The sequence below is a fragment of the Pelodiscus sinensis genome, chromosome 1, assembly GCF_049634645.1.
Source record: "Pelodiscus sinensis isolate JC-2024 chromosome 1, ASM4963464v1, whole genome shotgun sequence".
NCBI classification, from domain to species: domain Eukaryota; kingdom Metazoa; phylum Chordata; order Testudines; family Trionychidae; genus Pelodiscus; species Pelodiscus sinensis.
Window position 1 is genome coordinate 333,446,209 of NC_134711.1, and position 11,711 is coordinate 333,457,919.

Genomic DNA, 11,711 nt, shown 5'->3' on the forward strand with positions numbered 1-11,711 from the left:
TGGTTCCATGGAGCAGCTCTCAATGACACAGAGGTCTTCCCCCAGATGTGTGCTGTAGCCGAGATGTTTCCTCCTTGGCAAAGACTTGGGATTTTTCTCTACTCTCAGGCTTTCAGCAGTGGAGTTGATGGGGAACATCGTAAAGCACAGACTCTCTAGTTCAGGGCTACTCAACACACAGCCCGAGGGTGGGAGCCAACACAAAAAAATAGCCAATATAACGGTCTTCTGTTGATATGCATTTTAGTACATCAATTCATGGACTGTCATTGCTCATTCAAAGTGCTGTCATATGGCTGGTAGTTAGATAAATGTTGCATTTTATCAGTATCAGCAGAACTGACTTATATAGGGCCTGCATGTTATGTAGTCTTGCCTTAATCTTTGTATTCATGCCCGTCAGTGTGAAAGAAGACATTTGCCTATATTTGCATAAGTATTTGCATGTATATACAACTACACTTAAGATACAGCACTTGGCATGAACTGTGAGTATCATTGCTTTAAAGAACAATGAGGGCTGACACTCATTTTCCATGCTTCAGTGTGGAGGAGTTACTGATTCATAGAGACCATGAAATATGGAATTGGCAGTTGTTCCTCATTGGTTTATCCAAAGAATAAAAATGTCATTTTCGGTAAGTGGTGGGCAATCAGTTCTATTCACACATGAGAACAGCCTCCTTCAGTGCACGGAGTATCTCATATTAACTTTTTCTTCCCCCCCAGGGTGTGTCTACTGCAAAGATCAACCCAGAACCTGGGCACATATGGAACATGGGGCACATTCACAGGACACGTTTCTGCCTCAGAGTTGGAAACCTTCTCCCCCACTCCATGTCAGATTCCAACACCACCGACTTCACCAACCCCTCCACCTTCATCCTACTGGGCATCCCTGGACTGGAGGCGGCCCATGCCTGGCTCTCCATTCCGTACTCCATCGTATATGCCATGGCCATCTTGAGCAACTTCACCATCCTGTTCATTGTGAAGATGGAGCCGAGCCTCCATGAGCCCATGTACTATTTCCTCTGCATGCTGGCTGCCACTGACCTGGTCCTGTCCACATCCATCCTGCCCAAAATGCTGGTGATCTTCTGGTTCAATTCCAGGGAGATCGACTTCGATGCCTGCCTCGTCCAGATGTACTTCATTCACTGCTTCACTGCAATGGAGTCTGGGATCTTCATGGCCATGGCGTTGGATCGCTACATGGCCATTTGCCATCCTCTCAGACATTCCACAATCCTGACAAACGCAGTGGTGGCCAAGATTGGCCTGGTTGTGGTGCTGCGTGGCATCATTCTCATTCTGCCTCTTCCTTTCCTGGTGAGGTGGCGGCCATATTGCTTCACCAATATTATCGCCCACACATACTGTGAGCACATGGCTGTGGTGAAGCTGGCCTGTTCTGATACTCACCTCAGCAATTACTATGGCCTCTTTGTGGCACTGTTTGTTGCAAGTGTGGATTTGGCTTTTATTGTTGTGTCCTACACCCAGATCCTCAGGGTCATCTTCAGCCTCCCCACAAAGGAAGCCCGGCTCAAGACTTTTGGGACCTGCGGCTCCCATCTCTGTGTCATTTCATGCTCTTACATCCCTTCTCTTTTCTCCTTCCTCACACACCGGTTTGGCCAGAATGTTCCCCTGTATTTCCACATTCTCGTTGCCACCGTGTATCTCTTGCTGCCCCCCATGCTGAACCCCATCATCTACGGAGTGAGGACCAAACAGATCTGGAAGACGCTGCTCAGATTTTTTCCTTCTAAAGGGGGCTGAAGTTTTCTGATACTGTCCTGGCTGTGAGACTGAGCGGCACAAATTTGGCTACTGACATGGTGCTGAGATACTGATTGGATAGGTTCAGTGGCTTAGAACCCTTTTCTGACTTCTCTCTTCCACGTTAGCATGACCAAGTAGGGAACTGGTCAATGCTTTGCACTGGACCCCAAAACCTCCAGACTTGGACCCAGGTCTTCGGCCAGGCCTCCACGTCTTCCACCAGGTGTAAGAAGCACATGGGATCTTTCTCTGAAGAAAAGGCAGCACCCTATGTCTTTTGGGAATACAAACTGGAAAGAGAGCATATGCATTCACACACGTTCTGCAGATGATGCATAGTTACCAGTCCGTCATGCCTCAAATCAATCTTATTGGCCCGGCTGACTGAGTAAGGGTCCCTCTGAGGCTTGGCTTGCAGGACCGAATTCAGCCTCAGCCACGATAGCTGTTTCTTTAAGCTGTCCACTTCTTCTTGACCGTCTGGGCATCTGTGCTGGCTGTCACATGCACACACCACCTCCACTCATGCTACACAGTAATACAGAGTATATGACAAAATGAGCCATCTTGACAAAGTCCTAGCTGGGGTGATTGAGTTGGGGTGGGTCCTACTTTGGGCAGGGGGCTGGACTCGTTGACTCCTGAGGTCTCTTCCAGCCCTGGGATTCTAGGATCCAATAATTCTAAGGCTCTGTCGGAGAAGCATCGAGAGGTTTACATGGAGCAGGTGACCAGGCTTGATAATGGGCTCAGATGTGTCTGTCATGTCATGTGTCTCCTTCCTCACTCTGGCATGATGAATGCAGAAGTGGGGGCCAGCAAGAGTACCCCAAAACCTTATTTCTCCAGGCTTTGGTATAAAACTTCCCTCCAAAATCTGAAAAACCTAGATTTTGGGGATAAAATCCACTGCCACCACCCAAGTCAGGATAAGAATATCAGGGGGGAGATCACTTGGGAAATCTCACCCCTAAAGTACAAACCAAGATACCAAAATTAACCAATATCAGCTTAATAAACAGAAAAGAGAAAGAACTTTTATTATCACCACAATATGCTTATTGCAAGCATAAGACTGGATGGGAAAGTCACAAAGTAACATACCGATGGGGAATTCCACCATGGGCCCAAACTTAGTTGCAAAAGAGAGAAAACCCCATTTTAAATGCACAGACATCAGATCCCATTTCCCAACCCAGAAAACAATAAAACCAAACGGATTTATCTAAACTTTGCCCTACTTACAGGAGAGTGAGGAGTCTGTTCTTGGAGGGAGACATTCTGTCTGCCCCCCTCACCAGCTGGAGAGAAACTGCCCAGGACAAAGGAGGGAAACACCAAACATTCCTTTGTCCCAGTTTGAAATTCCTACCTACATTCCTACTGGCCCACTCCACCTGGGTTGGGTACAGTTAACCCCTTAGTCCCCAGGCTGCTGGCCATCTCTCATGATCATGACAGTGTCCAAGATGGGCCACAGGCAGCTGGTGATGCTGCGCTCAGTCCCACTAACGACACAGCCCAGTGTAGGGAAAGCGCTCCTGGTTGCATGCCCAATGGGGCCCTCATTGGAGCTGGTAACCGTGCACACAGCTTCTCCGGAGTTGTCAGCACAGAATAAATGACAGAGGCCAGGGCAGGGGACTGGCCCTGATGACCCCTTGAGGTCCTACCGATTCTAGGATTCTACGGCAGAGGTGGGAGCCAAATCCCCACATTACGGTTGCCCACCACCCCACCCTGCAGTTTTCCACTGTGTAAGCTGAGCAAGAGCTGCAGGAGCAGGCAGAAAGTGTTCGGATCTCCCCTCAGTCATCCGTCTCTCGATCTGCCTGTCTCCTCTCTACCCAGCCCTCCTGGGCATTTCCAGGGGACCAGGCCCCATAGAGTCCCATGTATTAGCCCAAGTTTTCTTACTAACTAATCACATTTTAAGCTATAAACAAATGACCAGAGCAGTCAATTTGTCGGACTCAGCCCAAAGCCCAGGAGTTCTCCTCCCCCTTGGGAAGGGCCTTTAATTGCTGTTTACTCCTAAGGCTGGATAAATAGCCCAGAACAGGCTGTTCTCCAGCCAGTTTATGTCCAGATGCCGCAGGGATTGCACAGAGCTGTATTAGATACAGGGCACACCGCTGTGTCGGCTCTCAGTGTGAGGTGCTGCTGCGGATGCCGGGGTGAGACCGACGTGGGACACGGCTCCATGGGCGGGAGACACGTCCATTTCAGCTGCCTCTCATTTGCTAGGAGCTCTCCTGCTCGAGAGGAACCAGGGAACCATGGGCGTGATGGGATAGCGGGTAAGTCCAGGGCCCCTTCTCCCCTACACGGCCGTTCAACATCCCATGTCCCTCGCCACAGACGATAAGTTTGTCCAATGTCACTAGCCAAAGTCTCCCATTGTCTCTGCATCCCCCCTCGGCTATTGGCCTACATCCCAGGGCCGGAGTAGGCCCTTCAGGGGGAAGTTTTTTGCCCATGTAGCACACAAGGCCACGTTCTGAAGACTCGGCCCTTAGGTTCCTCGGGCCCTGCCGAGTTCTCACTACCCTTGGAGTAGGATCTGAATGAAGACTTGGGGACTGGCTATGTGGGAATTCACAGAGACCATCGCCATCTCCTCTGACATCAAAGGGCGCTGGCTGTTTGCTGGTGCCTGGGGGCTGTCACCTCACTTATATCTACTATCAGTTATGTGCTAGGGCTCCTCATATGAATATTTATACACGTTTTTCCACTTGGGCAGACTGCAAAAGGTGGCTGACCTGGCATTTCTGAAATGTTCCCAAAAGCATCAATTCAGCCACCAGCAGACACACTTTATGGGAAACTCCAGTCCACACACCTACGATCTGGCAAAGCTATTAGCATCTGAAGATGGGGTGTTGTAATAGAAGATTTTGGAGACCCTTAACTAAAGGAGTTGCGACCACCCCCTAAATCGGCCAGTGGATTCGTCAATTCCCTTCAGCTGAGCTTTTTGCTCCAATGTCTGTGGCAAGGAGTTCCAAAGGCTTATTAGGGGTTATGCAAATAATTGTCTTTTATCAATGCCAAATGCAACTGAAGCCTCCCTTGTGGATGCAAGAACACATTATCACCCACATTTTTCCCCCTAAGAAAGTTTCTCTTCGACATCTTTTTGATAAATTGAATGCATACAGCTTTTTTAAGTTTCCATCTGCCTGACACTCGCTCTCTGTCTGAAATTGGTTTCATGGCTCCTTTCTCCACTCTTTCCATTTTCTCCAAATCCTTTTGAAAGTGTGGGCCCCAGAACTGAATGCCCTTAGTTACCCCAATGCCACGCTCCTGTTGATGCATCTAAGGACGGCATTGGCCCTTTTAGCCACAGCATTGGCTGGGAGCTCATGATGAGTTGGGTGTCCACAATAACCCCTAAATCCTCTTAATCCTCTTACAGATCCCCATGTTCCATGATGCGCTGGACTAGTCTGTGGACTGGCCCTGCATTCCCTGTTCCAAGAGGAGAACTTGGCATTTGAGCGCATGAAAAGGTTTTGTTTATCTGGGCCCAGCTCACCAACAATCTCACCAGGTAAATCATTAGCTTTGCCCTGGCATCCCCATGGCAGCCAGTCTGCCTGGCTTTGGATTGTCCATGAATTGTATCTGCATTGAGTTTCTAGGTGCTTCCAGATCACTGCTGAAAATATTCAATAGAGTCAGGCCTTGAACTGAACACGCCACTAGTAACAGCACCATCTATGCAGAATGGCCCATTGGAGACTGTTTTCTGAGCTCTTCCACTCAGTTTTTAATCCATTTTACATGTACTCTATGGATGCTACCGTATACTCCTCCTTTTTTATCTGGAATCTTTACCAATTATTTTAAAAATTGCATGTGCTCAGTTCTTTGACCAACCATTCGCTTTTGTGAAACTGTGATTATTGGAAAAGCTCGGAATTCCATAAACCCTCTTGCATTAATTATATTCCTTTCCTTTTTTTTATAAATCCCATACCACTTTTTCTATTGTTAGTGATCACTGCCAAAACTCTTTTTAAAACGTTCCCTTGATTTTAATGTGTTACATACAACAATTTTCATTCCTTTTTTCTGCCTAAATTTTTCCTCCCATCAATTTTGTTAACAATTTGTCTTGTCTTTGGAGAATTAGCCGTTTGGACATTCCAAGGCTGTGTCTACACTGGCATGAATTTCTGGAAATGCTTAAAACAGAATAGTTTTCGTTATAAGTATTTCCGGGAAAAGAACGTCAACATTGGCAGGCTGCTTTTCTGGAAAAGCCCTTTTTCTGGAAAAGCATCTGTGGCCAATGTAGACGCGCTTTTCCGGAAAAGACTACTGTGCTGTCTACACTGGCCCTTTTCCGGAACAGTGTTCCGGAATAAGGACTTATGCCCGAGCGGGAGCAGCGTAGCTTTTCCGGAATAGCGGCTGATTTTGTACAGTAGAGCGTCGTTGCTTTTCCGGAAATTCAAGGGCCAGTGTAGACAGCTCGCAGCTTATTCTGGAAAAGTGGCTGATCTTCCAGAATAAGTGGCCCAGTGTAGACACAGCCCAAGTGTATAGATATTACCAGTGGGGATTTGATCTCTGAATCTCCATTTGAATGCACTCATTTCGACGCATTGGTTGCCTCTTTTCTGTCATATGCCTTCTTCAGTGTCTCTTCTTCCACTCTCCCCCACATTACATAAACCTCACGTGGGGTATTGTGTCCCAGTGTGGGAGCCACATTCAGAAGGGAGGTGGAGAAATTGAAGAAGATCAAGCAGCGAGCAACAAAAATGATTTCATGTTTAGAAAAACAAATGACCTATGAGGGAAGATTGAAAGAACAGAGTTTATTTAGTATGGAAAAGAAAAGACTGAGAGGGGACATAACAGTTTTCAAATATCTAAAATTCTGTTTAGGGGAAGAGGGAAAAAAATTATTCTCCTTAACGTCTGAGGATAGGGCAAGAAGCAAAGGGCTTTATTTTCAGCAAGGGCTGGACCTTAGGAGAAGCTGCCTCAATGTCAGGGTAGTTAAACACCAGAATAAATTGCCAACGATGCTGTGGAATCTCCATCACTGGAGATACATAAGAGCTGGTTGGACAAACCCATCTGAGAGATGGTCAACACTGGACTTGTTTGCTCCTTTAAACTTAACTCATAGACTCTCAACAGTCCCAGAGCTGATTTCTCTCAGTTCTATTTAAAGATCTGAACATTGTCTTTGTTTCTCCCACTACTGCAAATGAGCAGGTGGTTCCATGGAGCAGCTATCAGTGACACCGAGATCTTCCCCCTGAGGTGTGCTCTAGCTAAGATATATCCTCCTTGGCAAAGATGTGGGATTTTTGTCTACTCTCAGGCTTTGAGCGCTGGGGATGATGGGGAACATCGTAAAGCACAGACTCTCTATTTCAGGGGTACTCAACATGCAGCCCATGGTTGGGAGCAACACAAAAAAGTAGCCAATATAACGGTCTTCTGTTGATCTACATTTTAGTAGTTCAATTTCTGTCCTTTGGGTGGAAGTGGATAACTATTGCATTTTATTAATATTAGCACAACTGACTTAAATGGGGCCTGCGTGTTGTGTAGTCTTGCCTTAATCTTCATATTCATGCCAGTCAGTGTGAAAGAAGATATTTATATATATCATAGAATCATCGAATCATAGAATAATAGGACTGGAAGGGACCTCGAGAGGTCATCAAGTCCAGCCCCCCGCCCTCAAGGCAGGACCAAGCTCCGTCTACACCGTCCCTGACAGATGTCTATCTAACCTGTTCTTAAATATCTCCAGAGAGGGAGATTCCACCACCTCCCTTGGCAATTTATTCCAATATTTGACCACCCTGACAGTTAGGAATTTTTTCCTAATGTCCAATCTAAACCTCCCCTGCTGCACTTTAAGTCCATTACTCCTTGTCCTGTCCTCAGTAACCAAGAGGAACAAATTTTCTCCTTCCTCCTTGTGACACCCTTTTAGATATTTGAAAACCGCTATCATGTCCCCCCTTAATCTTCTTTTTTCCAAACTAAACAAGCCCAGTTCATGAAGCCTGGCTTCATAGGTCATGTTCTCTAGACCTTTAATCATTCTTGTCGCTCTTCTCTGTACCCTTTCCAATTTCTCCACATCTTTCTTGAAATGTGGCGCCCAGAACTGGACACAGTACTCCAGCTGAGGCCTAACTAGTGCAGAGTGGAGCGGCAGAATGACTTCACGAGTTTTGCTTACAACACACCTGTTGATGCAACCTAGAATCATATTTGCTTTTTTTGCAACAGCATCACACTGTTGACTCATATTCAACTTGTGGTCCACTATGACCCCTAGATCCCTTTCCGCCATGCTCCTTCCTAGACAGTCGCTTCCCATCTTGTATGTATGGAATTGATTGTTCCTTCCTAAGTGGAGCACTTTGCATTTCTCTTTATTAAACCTCATCCTGTTTACCTCTGACCATTTCTCTAACTTGCTAAGGTCATTTTGAATTATGTCCCTATCCTCCAAAGAAGTTGCAACCCCACCCAGTTTGGTATCATCTGCAAACTTAATAAGCGTACTCTCTATCCCAATATCTACATCATTGATGAAGATATTGAACAGTACGGGTCCCAAAACAGACCCTTGCGTAACTCCACTTGTTATCCCTTTCCAGCAGGATTTAGCACCGTTAACAACAACTCTCTGACTACAGTTATCCAGCCAATTATGCACCCACCTTATCGTGGCCCTATCTAAGTTATATTTGCCTAGTTTATCAATAAGAATGTCATGCGAGACCGTATCAAATGCCTTACTAAAGTCTAGGTATATGACATCCACTGCTTCTCCCTTATCCACAAGGCTCGTTATCCTATCAAAGAAAGCTATCAGATTAATTTGGCATGACTTGTTCTTCACAAACCCATGCTGGCTGTTCCCTATCTCCTTCCAAGTGTTATTACCTTCCAAGTGTTTGCATATGATTTCCTTAATTACCTGCTCCATTATCTTCCCTGGGACAGAAGTTAAACTGACCGGTCTGTAGTTTCCTGGGTTGTTCTTATTCTCCTTTTCATAGATGGGCACAATATTTGCCCTTTTCCAGTCTTCTGGAATCTCCCCTGTCTGCCATGATTTTTCAAAAATCATAGCTAAAGGCTCAGATACCTCCTCTATCAGCTCCTTGAGTATCCTGGGATGCATTTCATCAGGACCTGGTGACTTGCTGACATCTAACTTTCCTAAGTGATTTTTAACTTGTTCTTTGTGTATCCTATCTTCTAAACTTACCCTCTCTCTGCTTGTATTCACTACATGAGACACACCGTCAGACTTCTCGGTGAAGACCGAAACAAAGAAGTCATTGAGCATCTCTGCCATTTCCAAGTTTCCTGTTACTGCTTCTCCCTCCTCACTAAGCAGTGGGCCTACCCTGTCCTTGGTCTTCCTCTTGCTTTATATGTATTTATAAAAGGTCGTCTTGTTTCCCTTTATGCCTGTAGCTAGTTTGATCTCATTTTGTGCCTTTGCCTTTCTAATCTTGCCCCTACATTCCCATGTTGCTTGCCTATATTCATCCTTTGTTAGTTGTCCTATTTTCCATTTTTTATGAGACTCCTTTTTAATTTTGAGATCATGCAAGATCTCCTTGTTAAGCCAAGCTGGTCTTTTGCCATATTTTCTATCTTTCCTACACAGCGGAATTGTTTGCTTTTGGGCCCTTAACAACGTCCCTTTGAAATACTTCCAACTCTCCTCAGTTGTTTTTCCCTTCAGTCTTGCTTCCCATGGGACCTTACCTACAAGTTCTCTGAGCTTATCAAAATCTGCCTTCCTGAAATCCATTACCTCAATTGTGCTCGTCTCCCTTCTACCTTTCCTTAAGATCATGAACTCTATTATTTCATGATCACTGTCCCCTATACTGTCTTCCACTTTCAAGTTCTCAACTAGTTCCTCCCTATTTGTTAAAACCAAATCCAGCACAGCTTCTCCTCTGATAGCTTTTTCAACCTTCTGAAACAGAAAGTTGTCTCCAATGCAGTCCAGAAACTTATTGGATAGCCTGTGCCTCGCTGTGTTAGTTTCCCAACATATGTCTGGATAGTTGAAGTCCCCCATCACCACCAAATCTTGGGCTTTGGATAGTTTTGTTAATTGTTTAAAAAAGGCCTCATCCACCTCTTCCACCTGGCTAGGTGGCCTGTAGTAGACTCGTAGCATGATATCACCCTAGTTTTTTATCCCTTTTAGCTTAACCCAGAGACTCTCTACACAGCTATCTCCTACGTTCATCTCCACTTCAGTCCAAGTGTATATTTGCATATACATATATTTGCATGTGTATGCAACCACACTTAAGTCACAGCACTCGTCATGTGCTGTGAGTATCATTGTGGCCTCCAGGTCTTCTAAAGTTGAGTAACCCTGCTCTAGTCTGAAGTAATTGCTTTTCAGAACCAAGAGGGATAACACTCATTTTTCATGCCTTGATGTGGACGATATACTGATCCATAGAGAAAAATCAAATATGGACTTGGCAGTTGTTCCTCCTTGGTTTATCTAAAGAATGAAAATGTCATTTTTGGTTTGTGGTGGGCAATCAGTTTGATTCGCTCACGAGAAGAGCCTCCTGCAGTGATTGGGGTGTCTCATATTAACCTTTTCTCTCCACCCAGGGCGTGTCTACTGCAAATATCACCCCAAACCTTGGGGACATATGGAACACGGGGCACATTCACAGGACACGTTTCTGCCTCAGAATTGGAAACCTTCTCCCCCACATGTCAGATTCCAACACCACTGACTTCACCAACCCCTCCACCTTCATCCTACTGGGCATCCCTGGCCTGGAGGCGGCCCATGCCTGGCTCTCCATTCCGTATTCCATCGTATACGCCATGGCCATCTTGGGCAACTTCACCATCCTGTTCATTGTGAAGATGGAGCCGAGCCTCCATGAGCCCATGTACTATTTCCTCTGCATGCTGGCTGCCACCGACCTAGTCCTGTCCACATGTATCCTGCCCAAAATGCTGGCAATCTTCTGGTTCCGTTCCAGGGAGATCAATTTCGATGCCTGCCTCATCCAGATGTACTTCACTCACTGTTTCTCCGCAATGGAGACTGGGATTCTTGTGGCCATGGCGTTGGATCGCTACGTGGCCATCTGCCATCCCCTCAGATATTCCACGATCCTGACAAACCCGGTGGTGGCCAAGATCGGCCTGGTTGTGGTGCTGCGTGGCATCATTCTCTTTTTTCCTTATCCTTTCATGGCGAGGTGGCGGCCATATTGCTCCACCAACATTATCGCCCACACATACTGTGAGCACATGGCTGTGGTGAAACTGGCCTGTTCTGATACCCGCCTCAGTAATTACTATGGCCTCTTTGTGATACTGTTTGTTGCAAGTGTGGATTTGGCTTTTATAGCTGTGACCTACACCCAGATCCTCAGGACCATCTTCAGACTCCCTACGAAGGACGCCCGGCTCAAGACTTTTGGGACCTGCGGCTCCCACCTCTGTGTCATTTCATGCTCTTACATCCCTTCTCTTTTCTCCTTCCTCGCACACCGGTTTGGCCAGAATGTTCCCCTGTATTTCCACATTCTCATTGCCACCGTGTATCTCTTGCTGCCCCCCATGCTGAACCCCATCATCTACGGAGTGAGGACCAAACAGATCTGGGAGACGCTGCTCCGACTCTTTCCTCCTAAAGGGGGCTGACGTTTTCTGCCGCTGCCTTGGCTGTGAGACTGAGCAGCACACAAAGTTGGCTACTGACATGGTGCTGAGATACTGATTGTATAGTCTTAGAAACTTTGAACCCTTTTTTTCTCGTTATTGGATTTTCACGGGAGCAGCCAGATCACTGCTGTACCCACGGGGGGTTGTTTGCCCCAAAGTCTAAACAGAGGCATTTTTGTGAGGTGTCAAATGTA

The 11,711-nt window shown here is 46.3% G+C and overlaps 2 protein-coding genes across 2 annotated transcripts; both read left to right on the plus strand.

The window, feature by feature from the left end:
* The first annotated feature begins 837 nt into the window (after positions 1–837).
* On the plus strand, positions 838–1,785 carry LOC102457932 (olfactory receptor 52M1-like). Its single transcript, XM_006116202.3, has one exon. The coding sequence runs from the start codon at positions 838–840 to the stop codon at positions 1,783–1,785; it is 948 nt and encodes a 315-aa protein (XP_006116264.3).
* An 8,763-nt stretch (positions 1,786–10,548) lies between these two features.
* Positions 10,549–11,496, plus strand: LOC102458179 (olfactory receptor 52E4-like). The gene has a single exon (XM_075896770.1). The coding sequence runs from the start codon at positions 10,549–10,551 to the stop codon at positions 11,494–11,496; it is 948 nt and encodes a 315-aa protein (XP_075752885.1).
* Positions 11,497–11,711: the final 215 nt, after the last annotated feature.